The sequence below is a fragment of the Drosophila ananassae genome, chromosome 2R, assembly GCF_017639315.1.
Source record: "Drosophila ananassae strain 14024-0371.13 chromosome 2R, ASM1763931v2, whole genome shotgun sequence".
Taxonomy (NCBI): domain Eukaryota; kingdom Metazoa; phylum Arthropoda; class Insecta; order Diptera; family Drosophilidae; genus Drosophila; species Drosophila ananassae.
Genome location: NC_057928.1, coordinates 13,887,088 through 13,906,574, shown reverse-complemented (window position 1 = coordinate 13,906,574; position 19,487 = coordinate 13,887,088). Strand labels below are relative to the sequence as shown.

General features: G+C 40.6%; 1 protein-coding gene and 1 long non-coding RNA gene across 2 annotated transcripts; one reads left to right on the top strand and one right to left on the bottom strand.

Moving 5' to 3' along the window:
- Positions 1–1,527: 1,527 nt before the first annotated feature.
- LOC6506614 (lachesin) lies at positions 1,528–18,941 on the bottom strand. Its single transcript, XM_014909356.3, has 12 exons — positions 18,738–18,941; positions 14,139–14,617; positions 12,183–12,289; positions 10,691–10,895; positions 10,468–10,629; positions 10,164–10,292; positions 8,094–8,184; positions 7,558–7,641; positions 7,175–7,284; positions 6,005–6,067; positions 4,490–4,789; positions 1,528–4,413 (listed from the first exon to the last, which is right to left on the bottom strand). Exons 2-12 carry the CDS (start codon positions 14,251–14,253, stop codon positions 4,337–4,339), a joined length of 1,443 nt encoding a protein of 480 aa, XP_014764842.1. The 5' UTR covers positions 14,254–14,617; positions 18,738–18,941; the 3' UTR covers positions 1,528–4,336.
- LOC123257090 lies at positions 9,360–11,139 on the top strand. The gene is made up of 2 exons (XR_006507024.1): positions 9,360–9,962; positions 10,489–11,139. It is a non-coding gene; the product is annotated as an uncharacterized LOC123257090 (long non-coding RNA).
- Positions 18,942–19,487: the final 546 nt, after the last annotated feature.

The following is a 19,487-nucleotide window of genomic DNA, read 5'->3' as shown; positions in this document are numbered from 1 at the left end:
ATGGATATGCATGTTTAAAGTTGAAATGATGGAGCTTAAATCGAAGACCAATGATGAATTGTGGTTCGGGTTAAAGATATTACTATTAGAGGTCAGTTCTTTTTACATAAAGGCTAACAACTTTAAGGCTGAAGTCATCTCTTATGAGAAAGTAAGACCAAAGCAAATATAAACCTCAAAACTCCAAGCTAAAAGATTTTCCTTTCACAGGACAAACATCCTGCCACACCCACCACCATCCGCCCACATCCTGGCTCCTTTGAAATCTGTGCAAGAGCTAACCAAAGTGTTGCACTTACTACATTTAAATGAAATTAAACATTTTTCCTGAAGCAACAAAAAGCCAGAGAGACAGCGGGCACAGAATTAATTTGTTGAATGCGTTCTGAAAAGGCTCCCGGCCAGGGGCGGACTTAGAAGGGGAGTGGGCGGCAGGCGGCTGGCGGCTGGCGCGTATTTGTAAGATGAAAGTTTTGCGCTCGAAGCTTATCTTAAGTGTGCTCCACGCTTTGCACTCAACTATTTTTGTGGTTCTGGCTGGGAGTGCGAGACAGGGATGGGCTGTAGGCTAAAAACTTTGCCGACAAATGTGTCTTCCGGTGTTCCCCTCTCTTTTCCTCCCTGCCCCTATATTGCTGTCTCTTTTTAAGGGTACATGTGGTGGGCTGTAAGTGGCGTCTGAATCTTCGTCTCGTCGTGGCATAATTTTCGCGCTTTTGTGCACATAATTTAAATGACTTTTGAAAAGTTTCTCGAGTGCCGCAAAGCAGGCATTTCAGATAAGAGTTGCAAGGTGTCTCCGGTCTTATTTTCTCCATTTCCCACCATCATCCCACCCCCAACTTACATCCCTTGAATCCAGCCTGTAATTATGATAATGTTAGTGTGCCCAAGTGGTTACCCCACGAATGTGTGAGAAACTTTAGAAATTTTTTACGAAATATTGCGTATACGCAGTGGAGCACGAGAAAAACGTTTTGTCATACCGCTTGGCTTTTATTTATTTATTTTTTTTGGTTTTGTGGAGTGCGGGGTGCGTGTCAAGGTTAATTGCCGAATGTCAACGCTCAAGTTGCTAAAATCTATGCAAATGACATTAAATTATTAAACATTTTTCTTGGGCGACGCGGCCAGAGAGTGTTTAGCATATACTTTGTGTGAAATTTGTTTGCGTGACTCAAACAATTAGCCGACGACGCACACCGGTGGTTTTGGCGGTCTGGGTGGTGCGATACTGAACGAAAATTCCTACCCAAGGAAGGCCAATATTTTCTCCTGAAAAGCAAATTGTGGACAGGTTTTTTTGGCGTGTATTTGACTCTAAATAACCGCTCTCATTAACGTTGTATTTTTTTTTGGTTGTTTGTCGGCGGTGAGAATGCGAGAGCCACACGCCCAAATGTCAAGCGCCGGAAAGCAGGAAATTTGCATAAATGCCAAACCAAAACCAAAGCCAAACATTCGGCATTCCCCCCTGTAATTGAGAGCTAGAATTAAATGCAAATGGTTTAATGAAACAACAGTTATTTATGTTCATTTACTTTGTTTGTTTTGTTCGGGTTGCGTTTCTTTTTGTTTTGGTTTTTGGTATCAATCAACCTAAAGTTTTATTATATAATTATTATCGCATAATTGTATAACTGCTTACGATTTAAATTTATCAATCTTAAACGTAGATTTGTTATTTTAGCTTAAATTTCGTTTCTTTGAGATTTTTATTTTACAATAGTTTTGCGTTCAAAACAACAAAAGGATTTATGTTTAATACATTGAAAAGAAGAATGATTATTCCCCTATAATTCAATCAACTAAATACACCACTTCAGCTTACCATATTCATATTTTTTTGTTTCATCTAATTTAATTACCATTTATATTTATTTTACACAATGGAAACTTTTTTTATAGGAAAACACATCCGTCAATATTATCTTTATTTGCAAAAAAGCTTCAAACATTGAATATTATTCACTTGATGTTGAGCTAATCCCTCAAATACAGGCAACAAACAATACAATTACTTCGTATAGGCATATAGTTATTTTAATTTTTAATATACTCGTGTATGTATTTATAATTATTGTGATATTTGCCAAGTTACATGAATGATTTATGTCCTATTTATGCGAATTTAACATTCCATTCCGAGTTATATTTTTAAAGTTTTATGGCTAATGTAGTTTGAATTATTTTCGGGCTGATTGAGTTGTAAATCTATGCGAAATTCTGAGTGTTTGATGCGTCAATTATGCTTCACCATATTTACACACAACTAAAAGGGTCAACATTTATTTACAGCTAGTCATTAACACCCCAAAGAGGGCTTATTTACACAAAAAAAAACCAAATAGTTGCAATTTTAATTGGCGCCATTCACTAATTAAACGAAAAACTGCGGTTAAAGTTTTTGAAATATTTTCGTGTTATTTATGGAAGCGTTTTTGGGTCAAGCCATTAAAATAAATAATGCATAAATATTTGGGGCAGAATTTTAAATAAATTTACGACCCCCAAAAGTGGCAGTTTTTCTGCAGATTTTCCCCCAAGATATCCTTCGACTTTTTCGCTGCCCTGCATTCAAAATGCTTAATTAGCTGCATTGTTGGATAGGCGGGGAAGGGAATTAAATAAAATACATTAATTTTGTTATTGTTGCAATGTCAACACATCCCAGGCCCTCGAATGCAGACTGTCAATACTTTCAACTCTCCGGATCCGATTTTTTCGTTTCTTCTCGTCGGCAGTAAAATTGTTAATAAAACCAAAAAAGATCGTATGGAAAAGGGGGAAAAGCCTCTGTCAACCGGCCGGAGAAAGGCAATTTTGCATGCGGTTTTCCATCGTTCATTATGTTTATGTCAATGCAAACTTTATGCAACACAAGTTGAATTATTAAAATCGTGCAAGGGCGACGAAGCGACGTGGCATGCTGCTTCCATCCCGCTTGCAACACCGTGAGGTATAAATACAGTAAATTGGCAGGCCTTTAACCTCCAACCTCCAAACCCCCCAACCGAAACCCGCGGCTGTTCGGTTTATACATATACATGAACCTATATGCAAATGTGCCATATATCTTCTGGCCTTAATGTCATTTTTCCTTGCCCCGTCGATGGTGCTGTCGCAGTGTCTGTCTCTCTTCCGCCCTCCCGTTCCTTGGGCGGGTCATGAGTTATGGCCAATAAATTGGACATGTTAACTGTGTGTCATTGTGCGGGGCCAGGAGACCGCAGGCCACGCAATTTTATGCTGAAATTAATTGCAAGTATTTTGCACAGATGAAGCCCGTCCGGCCGACACGAACGAGATGGCCAATGCCGAGCGAAAGCGAGTTCACATGGGACCACGGGTCGTATAAGTAATAATATAATTAGCATGCACATTTATTAAAAAATGATGGAAGTGCACAAAAGCCGGTGATGACGAGGCCGAAATACTGGAAACCAGCACCCAGGAAACGGAATCAAGCCGATGCAAATTATTATTGCAAATTTTAACCATGGCAAGAACTCCGCCAGCAGCAGCGGGGTGACTGCAAAAAACGAATGACACTTTTAAGGCGTTTAAATGCCCCGCATGGCTACAAAATTTGAAGCCATCGCCACATGGCGGCAATGCATTGATGGGCGGAATCGGGAGGCGTCGACATCCCATCGACTTTTTCTTTCATTAAATAAATTGGATTTTTTGCTTCTGTTCGTTTGAGTGCGAAAAGGGGCTGTCCTGCAACGAGAATTAAATCCTCTTGATTTTGACGGTCGGTATATTGAAGCTCTTAAATAGTGAAAAGGTGTCTTGATGTTTTAAAACCACTTCTGATAATCGGTAAAACTCAATCACATTTGGGATATGTTTCCATTCAACTTTATAGTTTATAAGATATGATATCGGATGTTTTGATATGTTGGTGGAAAAATAACTTAATGAGACACATAACTCACACTTAAAGTTTTTAAATAATATTAAATCTTATTTGTAACATAGTCTATGTATTGTACAAGTAATATTTTTCCATTCACTTTCCGGGTGAATAATTCATCTTAAGCTTACAATTTCAAAAGTATTATACATACGATGAGCATTTTATAGTTTTGCAAAATACTTCTCCCTTTTGCTTTTCGTTTCGATAATTTTACAAATTCTTGTAGCCTTGGCGCTAGCCATGTTTGAAGCATCCTTGTTCTTTTCGTTTTGGTTTAGTCGTATTATTGGGTTTTTGATATACTTTCAGCTATGAAATATGTTGATGTACCTAAACTATCCCGCCCCTTTCTAGACCCCCTTTGGCTGCATTTTCAAAATGCTTATTGAGTAACTCAAAGACGATTTATTGATTTCAAAGCAGGACCATAAAGACTCCAGACCCCAACAGCAGCGAGCAGCTGAGCAGAGCCCTCTGAGGCACCAAGTCAGCTAGGAGGAGAGATACATATATCGTTTTAAAGGGTCTGTCGGATGAATCCTGATGAGCATTTTGTGAAACACTTACCCACTGACGAGGCGTACTCATTCGGTGGTCGTTCCGTATAGAACATGCTCTTGCCTATCGCCAGGGAGCCCTTGGAACTGCCCCCCAAGGAGGAGAGACTGTTGCCGGGAGCACCGCCGCCGCCCGGCAGGGCTGATGTCTGCATCGAGGTCGAGGACGAGGAGGCCGCCGAGGAGCTGCCACCAGGACCGGCAGAGGACGAGGAGGCCGAGCCAGGATATAAATCGTTTCTTATGGCATATCCCACATCCGTTTGCATGGATTTCGTTGTGTCGTTGCGTGATGAGGGTATAATATTGTCTGTAGATTAAAAGTATGAGAATATATATATCAAAATACATTTCAATTTTTTCACTGAAGAGTAAACTCTTCTCTAAGAAACTTTAAGTTGAAAACATTCCAAAGTTGTTGATTGTTTTCTCAGTCCTCGGTTCTCAGTTTGTTTAGTTTTGGGTCACTATTGACTAATAAAAGTTGCGGTCTCTTAAACCAAACTTAACCCCTAGCCTGACACGGTTTTCGAGTTAAATTGCGTGGAAATCTTGGCTGCGATACAAAAAATTTATTTTCTCCGCACAAAGGCACACACACTCATATGAACACATAGAAACAGAAGCACATATAGGAAGGAAAACATCCTTTGTTGGCTGACTCCTGGATTAGGTTCCGTTGCATTGCTCGCGCGCTGCTTTGGCAGTCACTTTAAATAAAATATGTTTGGTCTTTTGCTCTCTCCTCCACTGCTGAGCGTCTGCGGCAGTGTTTCAAATGTGTTTCCAACCTAATGCCCCCGAAAATCCTCCGCCCCGGCATAATCCCCAGCATATTGCTTTGCCCAGGGTACGTTCAGGTCCAGGACATGGAGTAGGGTAAAGGAAAAGGACACGGTCAGAACGGACACGGGCACGGACTCGGATACCGACGACGGAGACTTGAAAGTGTGTGTACTTTTCTGCTCGACTTGAATTTCAACAAGAACTGGAGATTGAAGCACGAAAAAATTCTATCTAAAAATTTAAAAATACTATTTAGTATTAGAGTTTATACTTAAATTTAATCTCTCGTTCGCCTGCATGTTTGTGGAAAGTTTTGAAAAAGAAAGCCATCTTTAAATAATTTAAACAATTTGTCAAAATGTTTTCTTCGAGTGTCCGTGGAGATGGAAAAAGGCGAAGGCCCCGTCGCTGAAATAGTCAAAAGTGCTTTACTTTATCTCTTTGTGGGCGTGTCCTACTCCAACTCCCACTCCTGTCCCTTTTCCTCGCCTCCCGCCCCTGTTTGAGGATCTGTCTGGCTTAGCTGCTACTTTCGCAGTTTTGTTTGTGGCTCGCCGTATCCTGTATCCTGCTCCTGTCTCAGAGTCTGTGTGTGAGTGTCGGTGAGGGTTGGTGTGACTTTCACGCTCAACACCGAATGTGTTAAGCACAAATACGAAGCATTCCATATCCCTTTACCCTTCCTATTCCCTGTTCCCCCCTCCGCTAAGTAAGCCCCACCGCCTGATACCATACTTACTCTCCCTGGATTCTACGGTGGTGTGGGTGACCTGCTTGGATGGCGTGGATGGCAAAGGTATTTCTGCAAATGGAATTGAATAACATAGCATAATTAATAATTAGAAACAGGCAGCTAGAAGCCAGAGGCAGCCTCTGTTAGCCTGAAAATGGAAAATATATCAAATTATACAAAATGGTTTTTCATTACATTATGCCGGCTTCTTTTTATGGAGTCTCCTGCTTGTTGGTTTACTGTGTCAAGTGGGTTTCTAGTGGTAAGGTCAAGCACACACACACACTCTTATTGCGACGGGAGTCAAAGTGTGCATAAATCAAAGAAATTTTAATTTACTAAAGTATTAGTAATTACTGAAGGAAAAATGAAAGAGTTGCAGTTACCACCCTGTGAACACATTTATTTTCCATTTAAGTCATTTCCTTTAAGCTCTCCACAATAAAACAAATGATTCCAACGACAAAAAAGTTTCAACAAATGTTTCGATAACCTTTCCAATAATACATCTTCAATACAAGTGCATCAGCAGACTTGTAAACACTAAAACAAACCCCGAAGACAGTACAAGTGCACAAAAAATAAATAAATAAACGCAAGCAACACACAGACACACTCGACAACTCTACACATAGAGGTTGGGAGAAAAGTCCTTGGGCCAGCAAACGATACAAAGTCAAACAATTCCGAAATTCACCTTTATTTTCCGTTTACGTTTATGGTGAATGTGTCTCCGTGTCTTGCCGGCAATAAGCTTGGGGGTGGACCATAGGGTGTGAGTGCTATGGGCTGAAGAACAGGGGGTGGGGTAGGGGGCTAACCAGGACCAGACACCAGCCAGCGCTCGTTTAGTTTTACGCTCTAGAGGACATGGTATAGTGCATGTAGGAGCTCCTGGATTCAGGGTCTATAGGTAAAAGCTTTTGGCAAAATTGTGCCACAAAGGGCGCACGATATTGCATTGCTCAGGGTGTGTGACTATGCACTTGAAAAAAATCAGAGGTGATAATAGGATTTTTCAAAAATAATAAGATAAATATTTTTAATTCTACCTCTTTCAATTAATTGCACAAGTATTATTAATGCCAAACCTCAGAACATGTTACTATTTTTTTTCAAGTGCATCCATGTTTGCTGTAACTAGTGCACTTAAGTTACCAATACAAATGCACTTACCGTAAACACGTATGGAGCCTTCCGTTTCCCCCAGCGAGTTCTTCGAGATGCATCGATAGTTGCCAAAGTCACCATATTGTAGGTTTCTTATCGTCAGCTTCATGTGGGCACTGCAAGGGATACGTTACGTTAAGCTTAAGGATATACCCACAAAACGTTTTACCGCACCCCCCAAGCTCCCCTCTGAGTTCAACGGCTTATCTGTGGAGCTGGGGGCGAAAACATTTGCGGGAACTTTGAGCTGCACTTGCACCTGACCCCCAAAAGGCAAGTGCAAATGCATGATAAATATTTAACAACACAATTTTAGATGTTGTATGTTAGATGCTTATTTTATTTTTTGTGCCCCAATGTTTTGTTTTGTAGTCTCTAGACTGACTTACCGATAGGAGTTCTCCGTGTAGTCGGTTTTGTATTTCTTGCTCGGCAATACCATCACCGAGTTATACACCCAATAGATGATGGCCCTATGGGTGGAACATATGGGAAGGAGCATTTCAGCATTTCGGCATTTCAACATTTCGAGTTAAACTCAAATCGAATGTAAACTATTTAACACACAAACTCACACAGGATAGAAGGGAACTAATCAAATTCTCGAATGAAAGTAAATATTTTAACAAAATCAAAGGGAAATCGAATGTGCAAAACTCACCAGAGACTCAAAATTACATATACAAACTCACTGCAATCTGGTGCAATAATAAATTTTCCAATCAAATCATGAGATTTGAATACTCTTTAAAAAACTATTAGTATGTAAAATAAATGTAAGCCAGTAAGAGTATTTAAAAAGCAAAGGACGAACTAAAATAGTTTCAGACATGCAAGCTCGCAGCACAGTGCCCTTAAATGTATGCTACACAAAAATTCACAGGAAAAGAAAACTGGAGTAAATGAAAATCTAGGGAAAACTCACTTGGGATGTGCCTCCGTGTGGCAATCGATGGTTACATCTGTGCCGGATGGGGCGCCAACAAGTTGATTCGGCACCCAAATCATTGGCGAAACTGTTTGAAATGAAAAAGAGAGATTTTTGATACGGAACGTTGGCAAATGTAAACAGCACCAAAGGGAACACGCTCAGGTGACACAGGGCTTGAATGGGTTGGGGTTGGGGTTTGGGGGGCTTACAGGTGTCGTTGCAAAGCACGCATAAGCGGCAGAATTACTCCGGTTCAACGTTTTTCAGTCAGCTTAAAATGAAAGTGCAATGACAAAGCTGGAAACTTAGACAGCCAGCATGGAAGTGGGCCAATATACATACAATATGACTAAGACAACACGTCAGCAAAACGGGGGAAAAGTAACTACGTTGAGAGTACGTGATGTGGATGGGTTTGTCGCGGATTGTACGGCAGTCTACATGAAAAAGTTTCCCGTGGAACCAGGACAACTTCTTCTGTTTCCGTTAAGGTTAATTTATCAGAACTATAAAGTCAAAGAACAAGTTTTAAAGTTTATTATTCATTCATTAGTGTATATAGCTAATGAAGCGACTTTATAGCAGCCATATTTTAGGAATAGTTATTTTAAAAGGCTTCTACCACTGATTTCATGACAAACCTTTTCAAAATTGAATACCAATAAAGTATTATTATCTAAATCCTTTCTTTCCTCTGAAACCTCACTCCATCTTAAACGTTTAACATCCATCTTGGTCTCAGTTCCAATATATTACGCCTTCCATCTCACTTAACACGAAATGAATGGCATCCTCTGCTTTCCTGTTAGCAAACCTCAATGAAACTATGTATTGGGTTGCGTATTTTCAGCCACCATGGCCCGCCATGACTCTAAACTCAAAACCGAAACCGAACAACAAAATTGAAAGGGCCAACGAGGAGGTTGGAAATTTTAAACGCTCCTAACAATGCCTACACCTGCAATACGAGGATGTGCTTCGGGGAGCGTTTTCCTCACTTTTCCCGCCTCATCCTGATTTTCCCTCCCTATCGGCTCAGCCACGCACAAAACCGTTCATAATAAAATAGAGAGAAAAACACACACAGACACTGCGCCACACACTGTGGGTGTGGATGTGTGTGTGGCATACCCCATATTGGCGGAGAGACAGGGCAAAACAGAAAAACGCCGTCAAAGTCATACGTGCAACGCCGGCAAGTGACTTTATTGCAGGTACGTGACGTGAATTATTGTCAAAAGGGGAGTGGGGGGTAGTGGTGGTACAGTCAAGGGAAGGGGGCAGAAGTAGGAGGGGGTGGCAGGCTAAAACTCGTTAGGATTAACAAGCGTTTACTGGCGCACGGCGTGCAATGGCAGCGTAACTTTTACGCCCAGCGCGAGGACCCCATATCCTTACCGCTCAAAATACACGGAAAAAAATAACTCAGGACATTAAGTAGAAAAAGGATTAAGCAAAAAAGTATTAGGGTCTGAGAGAAATATAATCAGCAAATTATAATCCTTATAGCATTGAGATAAAAAGCATATCTCTAAACTTCCAGCAACTGAAACAAGTGCTCTTGTTTCCTTTTGTTTAGTATTATTTAAATCTCCTTTAAAACAAAATTTCAAAACATATCTCTCAGTGCATTTTATACATGTTTCCCTAGTTATATATCAGCTGCATTAGATGGCGGCAGCTTAGCTGCGTTTGTCACTCATTGCCGGAGCAACGAGCGTGCAGTTAAATTGATGAGCAGCAGGTACAAGCGACAGACGAGACGGCAGGCAAGGAATATGGCAGGATAGCAGGATGGATGCCAGGATGGCCGGATAGGATAGATGGATAGCCGGGCTGGATGAATGGCCAGGACGCGCTCCGGTAAGTGCGCGCGCGTGTTCCAACTAAAACCGACAAAGGCAGCCAACTACGATCTAATTTAATACAAGAGGCCACCCCACACCACCCCACCCACCACTGTCACCCACCTGTGTCGCCTCCATCCACGTGGATGGGAATGGCTTTCATTTCCCATTTAGTTCCTGCCCCTCGAAATGTTTAAGCTAGTCATCGAATACTTACACTCCACGTCCAAAATGATCCTTTTCGACACTGAGGGCGGTACTCCGTTGGTGGCGATGCATAGATAGGCGCCCATTTCGTTGCGACTCACTTTGGTCAGTGGCAGGACGTCACCGTCGTACACCAGAACTGTTTTTATGAGGTATCCAGGACATGGTATTAAATAGGAAATCGCGAATGAGAATTTTTACATTAAAATATTCGTCATGAAAAAGGAAAATTCAGAACTTCGAACCGTTTTTAACAGAAATATTCTGCTTGATTTTAAAAATCATAAAATGAATGAAACCCCTCTCCAATTTACCTTTTTTCTTCTTTTCGACAGCAATTTCCTCGCCATCCTCACGCCGCCAAATAATTTTCGGAGCCGGAAAACCATCGGCCCGGCATGTCATGTTGATATTTTGATTTTCTCGCACCGCCACTGATGAAGGTGTGCTCTCGATGTCCAAAATGTTCGGCGGCACTGCGGATATTTTCAATTTTAATGATATCCCTGCATGAGTCGTGGACTGTGCGGTACTCACCCACCACCTGTAGGTAGCCCACCTGGCTAATCATGGGATTGGTGTTAACCTGGCACATGTAGTAGCCGCGATCATCCTGATGAGCCTGATTCACGTGCAGCAGCCACGTATTGTCCGTGTAGGTGATGCTGTAGCGCGGAATCCTCGATATCACATGCCGGTGGATTGTCAAAATCATTTGCCTGTCAATGTGAATCCAGGCGACCTGTAAAATTGAAAATTTCGAAAATCGATTGGCATTGTTCGTTCAATAACCAACTAATGTCAAAGCCCCTCAAGGCTATGTTGCCTTTTAGGGATATCACACGAAACTAAGGCCACTGCCGGCACATGTGGAGCCTTCTGCCATTATAAATGAACGTCATGTTGCGACGCAGGACTCGAGGATAAAGCCAGCTTGACAGCTGTTTCCGCATTTTTAATATACTTTTTTCTTTTATTCTCCCAGACTGTTCGCACTTTCTTTGGGCTTCACTTTGCCGGTTGCGTGTGACAGACAGGATGCACCGAGAGAAACGGGATGTACTAATTTATAAAGTATTTTATAAGTAATTCCTATCATTTATGCCATTTTTAAAGACTTTTCTTTGCTACAATTTTGCTTTACAATGGATATAAGCTGCTTATCACATTTTGTACGTTTTCATCCCCAAAAATTAAAATTTTACCTTCAGTGCACTGAGAGATGGACTTATCCTGATGCAAGGATTTCGCTCAGCCTTGAGTCAGCTGCAAACTTTTCAAATTCTCCCTCAGCACCAGCTCTGACAGCAATGAGTTTCCCGCCTCCCGCTCTCGTTCGCTCTTTCTCCAAGACTTTCTCTTTTTCTCACATCCATGTCCTGGCCAATGTTGACAAAAGTCCAATAAGGGCATGGAGCAGGACTCTAGCCCTGCCGGCCTGGCAAGATCCTGGGGACAGTGTTTTATATGAAGTTGATATGGCGAGTAAATATTTGTGATTTGTTATGAGCTCGCTGTGTGCCAGCAGCTGAGGGAGATAAATGATAAGTGATTTTCTAGCCATTCTGTTTGGCCGAGAGAGCACCAGAGGTCCTGCCTGCTGTATCCCGATTATATCCTTAGCTTAGTTGTGGATTAAATGCATATATGCAGAACAGACCCCCTAAATTGTTTCCCCGGGGCAAACAAACTGCCTCGGCTTTTGCTAATGACAGCCGAAAGTCATCGAAGCCCAGTTGGTCATTAAACTTCGATTGAATTCGAAGCTAATATTTTGAGAGGCATTTCAAAATCTCCCTTTATCTTCTAGTGCCAAGCATCTGCCATCCTTTGTGCAATTTGTGAAATTGATTTTTGACAGTGACCATCCCGGTTACTAACTCCTTCATCAATTGACCGACGTTCAAGTGCTCAGTTTACGCACGATTTATGACATTCCCTGCCGGCTGTGAAGTATTTTCCGGGTTTCCTTTGTCTCTCTCCTCTGATATCCTAGCCTGATTTTCCCAGCTCCCCTTTCGCCACTCACCTTGTAGCCTCCCAGATGCTCCACCACGCAGGGAAGATTGGCATCCCGACCCACGGCGACAGTGACGTTCGGTATCGGCTGTGCGAATCGTGGCTCATCCATCATAACTGCAAGATATAGACAATGGCCGAGAGAAAGCCACAAGGAAAGTCAGTTAGTTAATGAGTGACGAGTGAAAGGAGGAGTTTTCCTGAAACTGAGGGATTGTCTTGATAATGCTCGAATTAGAAACGGATAGGTTTTCATGAAAGCAATTTGAGTATTTATAATTATTCAATTCCTGAGTGCCTCAGGACGCTAGGTTTCAAATTATATGTATAAGAAGTAATTCATTATTTTCTTAAGTAAGATTGGGATTATAAGTATTGTAATTCAAACTTAATTTATTATAAAGAATATATATTTTCTACGAAATAAATAACAAATTTAATAAACACAAAATCTTGGAAGTCTTAACTGTTGATAAGCCATTTTTATAATTACCAAGCAACCCATAAGACGAGTTATCTTGTCTAATTAATACCTTGCAAGTCCTCTTCATTATTTTCTTATTCATAAGTAATAATTCTTTTTGAAATAGTTACTTTTTAAGTCCCACATTAATAGTCCCTGGCTATAAATAATTTGTGGGCCAGGGAGCCCTTGCCATGGCAACAAGGAAACACGGTAACGAAGTCATTAAAGCCCGACGGAGTGTACCGGGTAATAAAAATAAAGAAGTGCAAATGTTGATGGAGGAGCAATAGCAGCTGTTGCCGGAAATTCCTGACCCAAAGGCCAAATATAATCAACGGCAGTGTGGCTGCAAAAACAAAAGCAAAACAGTGGCAGCCGCAGCCGCAGCGTCATTATGAAATAATTAAACAAAGCAATTTTTTATCCAGTATCTGGCCAGACGGGCGGGTAAGTGGGTGACGGCGGAAGGAGAGTGGCAGCACGTAGCATGTAGCCTGTTGCCTGATCCAACTTTTGTCTCTGAGGCAGGGTGGCACGTTGCCATTTTCCTTTTCTATGCATTCACTCCATTTTCGTGCCGCTGTCTGTGCAGCGGAAGTGTTGCAAAAATAAGACAAACCAACTAAAGTATACTTTCTCAAACGACTTTTGTATACCTATAGATTCTAAATAGGAATTAATATTCTATTAAGTTTATACAATTATTTTTTGAACTTTAAATCAGACTACAAGAAAAATTCCTCTCCTCTTTTGGCAAGAAATTTAAGAAACCGTAAAGTCCAATATCCATTATATTTTAAAACTTTAAGACTTTTAATTTTAATTATTTACAGTTTAAATTTTTTAAAATAAAGTCTCGAATACCCTTTCTTGCTTTTCAAGCCATATGCTCTTAGCATTCTGCCAACACCTGTTTGGAAAAAAATGTTCTACCTTTTGGCCGTGTTTTTCCCGTTATCTGGCTTGTGCAGTCGGGGCACGCCCCTCTGGCGTCTTTTACCCCACACCCTGCCACGCCCCCCTGAACTGGTAGGCTTCGGAACTGCACCTGTGTCATGGTTCACGGCTTCGGCCTGCGTTTGGGCCGATGTTTGGGGTTCGGGCCCGGTGGCAGGACAAGCCGTGTGGCCAACGTTTTGAGGTCTCATTTTCTTAATTAAATTATGACCAGATCTGACAGTGCCAACATGGAAGCCCAACACGCTTTTGTTGGTCGGGAAAACGAGCTTTTGGAAATGCGTATTTAGGGATCCGGAAAGGATTTTCCTACCTTAGGGGTAGGCTTAAGAAATCAAAAGAAAAACTAAGCAATTCAATTCAATTTATAAAGAATTTTGTTTAATAATCCCTAAAAAATATACTACCTTAATTATCAATTCATTAGAAGCTTAATTTAATCCACCAGTAAAAACCAATATATTGAATATTAAATGCATAAGAAATTAATTAAAATTATTGTAACTGGAAATAGTTAGTTTAGTTTATTAGTCGCAGACTTACCATGTGTCACCAAATTCGTCATGTAGATGAGGAACATAATCCGTCGATTCGTAAACCGACTGGGAAATATATTCAACGCTATCAACAGCAATTTAATTACCGTTAAAATAAACATTTTTATTATTGTTTATGTTTTATTTTGTGCTTGTTTGGTTAAGTGTTGTATCTCTATTTATCTGTGGCAATGTGGGAAAATGTATTCGTTGAATTGTTTACACAAATTGTAGCTTGATTTTTTTCGGCAACATTTTCGGCTTTTGGATTCCTGCTTGACTTTTTCTGTTTGTTTATTTATTTCGTTTTCCTCCGGTTTGGTTAAAGCATTTATTTGATTTGCGTAATTTAATTTGCACACACAAGTGAACACTTTTGCAATTCAAATTTCATTTAGCGTAAAGCTTTAAAAATCGCTTAATTCACTTGACGCGTCGAATTGCATTTGGCTATTGTTTCTGTTATTGTTGTGCCAGTTATTGCCACTGCAGACGAAATAATGAAAATACAAATAAAAGTTGCAGTCAACACATGGCGAATGGAAATAATAAAAACAAAAAAGGGCAGTCGTCGGCCACAGGGAAACGCCGATTTCAGGGGATTATGGCATTCACTATTATTATTATGGCAATCGTCCCGCCATGGGCCATTGTACCTTCTGTGGGTGTTGCAATTGTTGTCAGTGCCTGGGCTTAACAATGTTGTGTGTTGACTACAACTTCCACTAATCAAAAGAAAAATGTCCAGGATGGAGGTCAGAATTTTCTTTATAAAGTTTGAGCTCAAGATTTCCAACTAATAATTACATCAAAGTTAATAAAAAACTACACAATATTCTATTACAATGTAGTGTATCAAAAAACAGCATATTCCAGGCTTTACAGTCCGACCTTAAACATTGTTTTCGGCCCTCTGTTTGCCAAGTTCATTTGGCCTGCCCTTTCGTCTTTGGCCTCTGAAAATGCAACATTTATTATTAATAGCACTTTATTCCGGTCAGCCCGTACATATAAACCCGATTGTATGTACGAATATGGCCGCATATGAATGCGTTCCATTGACGTTACTATTTTATGGCCCTGGCAATGCGCATTATAAAGTGCAGCGCCACGATGGATGGCCAGAAGTAACGACTGTGTCATTGTAACTGTTACTTTTACGGGTACTGCCATTGTGGCCGCTGATTTTTTGCCGTAACTGTTGTTACCACTTTCAAAATGGCAGAATTTTTATTCCCCTACCATTATATTTTATTAGGAAAAAATTCAGAAACAACTTTAACGGTCTATTGATGTAGTATTATTTCAGGATCAGTAAGGAGATTTAAAAAAAAATCCGTTTTTTTCACAAGATTTTATTTCAAAAAGAGTATTACTACTTTTGACCATCATAAGCTTCTGTTAGCTCCTTGTTTTTTCCATTGCAGTGCATTTTAACTGACTGGTTAGGCTGACAATTCAGTTGGCTGTTCCCCCGACTTGGTCGCGGACAATTTTGCAAAATGAAATATGAATGAACATTCCATATCGGCTTCCTGAATGGCCAGACTCCCGCTGGCTTCCTCCCGAAACTCCATTCTACCATGATTCGGTTGATCCATTTAGTCAACTCAACTGAGTTGCCGCTTCGAAGTATTAATATTTGATTCAGACGCACAAAAAAGCAAAAAATTTGTTTGCCCTGTCAAATGTTTGGTAACTAAAGAGACAGAGTACTTAAATATTAACGTTTCTGCATTTATTAATAGAGTCGACCACCCATACTTCCAGCTCTCAATAGATATTAAAATGTCAATAAAGTCAAACATATTTTTTAGTTGATTTGTAGTTTTAACATTTTTTCCATCATTTTCATTTATAATTAAACCGATTCTAAATTTAAATAATAATCCCTTTTACTAAAACAATACATTATTAAAATAGAGCCCTAAATGATTAATTAGATTTTTTAATTGGACCGAGCATTTTAAATGTCATTAATTAGGCAACAATTTTTTGCTAAATGATATAACTACAAAAACGTAACAAAAATAGAAACATTAGACGTGTAAAAATCAATTCAAATGACCCAGAAACGTCCGTCAGATGATTAACATATCAGCCCAGAAAAAGTCCTGACACAAGTCCTGCCTGGCACACACACGCACAATTGTGGGGGCTGCGTGGGCGGGTCCATGGGCCTATAGTCTGTAGCCTTGCTTTGCTTTTTGACATTTTATTGTTGACAACATTGTTTCGCTCTGACCTCCAGCCATTTCTCCACGCAAGGATCGGGCCGGGCCTGAAGTAATTAGGTTGAAATTACAAATTACTGGGTTCATGTACCAGATTATTACAGCAGGATCCAAAGAGCGACCGAAAGCGAAAAGTCCTCGGATGGCTGCTGTTTGATTCGCTGGGGAGTATTACGAACCAAAAATCATGGAAACAAATGTTCAAATTTTTTGCTTTTCCCATTTTTGTAGTACATAGTAGTCGAACCGAAAGCGAGCTCGTTAAAAAGCACTTAGGGACTGGAATCGGGCACGAAGGCCGTTTGGTAATTATGATGCAATCAGGCCGCCAGAGTCCAGTTTTAGGCCATCGCCGGCAATCACAGCTTAACAAGCCTGACATGTATAAATTGAAGCTAACTCGCCTTTCCGCTCGACGCTCCAGAAGGCATTTCACTCGCAGAATTCCTCAGTTGTGACAACTGAAATTCTCGCTCTGGCATCGCGAACTGCAATGTGGCATTTCTACAAAAAAAAAATAGAAATGCGGAAAAACGCGAAAGCCAGAAGACAAACCATAAAAGACAGCCTCAACTGCACACTCAAGCCGGAGAATACAATGTAAATTATGCTCGGAGGTAGCAGAAGAAGTGGCATTCATGGCTGTCATCTGGTAGCCGTCTCCTTCCTTGCACCAGCTGCATCTCTTTTGCCTCGTCCTGCGGCCGCGACAGGAGAATTGTCGACCAGGCAGCTCAGCAATGCCTGGAGATCTGACAGTCAGTGCAAATGGAATTGTTTTCAGATGCCTGAGGAGGAGAAGTTGTGGCTACACTGGCACTACAATTAAGTGATAAGAAAATTTATAGAAGAGGTCCTATTGAGGAAAAACAATTGGTTTCTTGTAAGACTTTTTTAAAACTTCATCTTTTGGAAAATTAAACTCTAAGAAAACCTTAAAGAGACTTCTAAGAGATCACTTCCTAACTTTTTCGTTTTCTGTGTAAAAGAGCCACCGTAACAAGATATTCAGCGCGTGACATGAAGTGCAGCGAGAAAATGCATTTAAAATTCGTTTTCCTTTCATTCATGCCACTACGACCTAACACCGAAATTCCCCACAAAATGTTGGACTACAAGAATGTTGCCAAAAAAAAATCCTTTGCTTTCATTTATTTTCTTCGCTAATAGCTTGAAAATAGAAAGCCAAAAACAAACGATTTGATAATTTTACATTCATTGTTCATTGCAGCCTCGGAGTGCTAATTAGTAAATGTTTTTGTTTTCGCTCTATTATCCTTTTTGCCGCCAGGAGGAAAATAAGTATCTGGCAACGAGTGCCTCAAGTTAATGAGCTTGAGGCTAAAAATGCACAAGAAGCTCACGTTCTATACCACGAACCACAATGTATTTTCCTGTGGTCTAATTAACTAGTTTTTAAGACTATTTTCTTTATAATTTTCTAATAAGAAGGCAGATCCTTTTTAAAAAATGTCTAGAATCATTTTTATTAAATTAGAGTTCATTTCCTGGCAAATTGGATTGCCTGACTGCGATTACATTTCAGTTTCATGATTCCTCCTCCATTATTGATCTCTCAATTCCTCCAGATAAACGGCCCTTTGAGATGCAGAAAAAAATGGAAAAAAATTGATTTATTAATGCACTCGATGGCAATGGCATCTAGTACCCATTATCCTTATTCCCGGCCACCTTGTGCAGTGAACCAGAAGGATAATGATGTTTGAATAACGAGGCAAATGATGAAAATAGAGAAGAGCGAACAAAAAATGATAAAAAGAAGGGAAATCCAAGCCAGCCGAATGCCACGGGATCCGACTCGAGCAGTAATTCCTTTACAAGCTGAAGGATATTAAAAACAATAGAGCCAAGCACCGGGCTACTGTAGCAAGCAGCAAGTAGCAGTAGCACTAGCCGTGGCAGGTTGCTCGAGGATGCACGGAGAATGTTGCATAAACTTAACATAAATAATGGAAGCAATATTTCAGTTGAAGGAGCAGAGAACTGGAAGCTGGGAACTCGGAGCTGAGAGCCGAGTCCTGGGAGCACTATTGCAACTCCAGGAGCACAGCCCAAGCGGCAACAAATGAAGTTTGGATGACTTGCAGCACCGGCTGATTGCCGTGAAATTTATGTGGCTCGGGGTTGAGTGGAGCTGAGCAACCGTCTCGACTTGAGCTGCAGCTGTATTTTTAATGAATTTTTCCCTCTTGCCTGATGCAGGATGCAAATTGCTAAAAAAAAAAATAATAAAAATGGGGGAACGCCACTGAAATATTTCAGGTAAACGAAATTTTAACGATCCACAACCGCAGAATTTATTTTCGCCCGCTGTTGTGGCAGGAATTATTTTTATGGCCGCACTCACACACCTCACTTGGAATTTTTCAATTATTAAACACCTTTGCAGAGTTATTATTTAGTTTTAGGGATTATTAAACGTTATTATTTCTTGATCTATCGTTGTATTTATTAATTATTGATGGGACTTTGGTTTCAAGTACTAGGTTTTTTGGTCAAGGAACTCGCGGTACTGTCTTCCACTTCCGGAGCAGGTTCGAGTTAAACTGATTCCAAATCGCCTTCGCTTCATTGGCACGGCAAAAAAATCACTTCGGCCCTGTTTCGGCTTTCAAAAGCCGAGTATTCTTTCGGCTTGAATCGTTTGGGCCATCTCGGCTGTATGCTTCCAAAGTTTCGTCCAGTTTCGAAAAGGATTCGGGCGCAGGCGCCACAATTTTTCGAACGAAACACGTGCGTTGTGTCGCCTGAGAAAGAAATTCGAGGAGAAAACGGAACCAGAACCAAAACAACACTTTGTTTTGCGCCTTTATGTTACATTTTTTTTATATACATATATTTATTTAACTTTTGCTCTTCGTGGGACAAAAATGTGGGTGAGCTGGGAGCAGGAGAAAGAGAGAGAAAGCGAGGCCGGAGAAAGTACAACAGCAACAAGAACAGCTTGTAAGCAAACGCATAAATCTCATTGGCCAAGAATGTGTAAGCCGTAAGCCAAAATTAATTCCGACGAGCGAGCCCGGCAAATGCTGTTCCTGTTTGGTTTACACTGCGGTTTCTGGGGCCTCCACAAGGGTTGTGACTTGAACTTGAATGGGGAT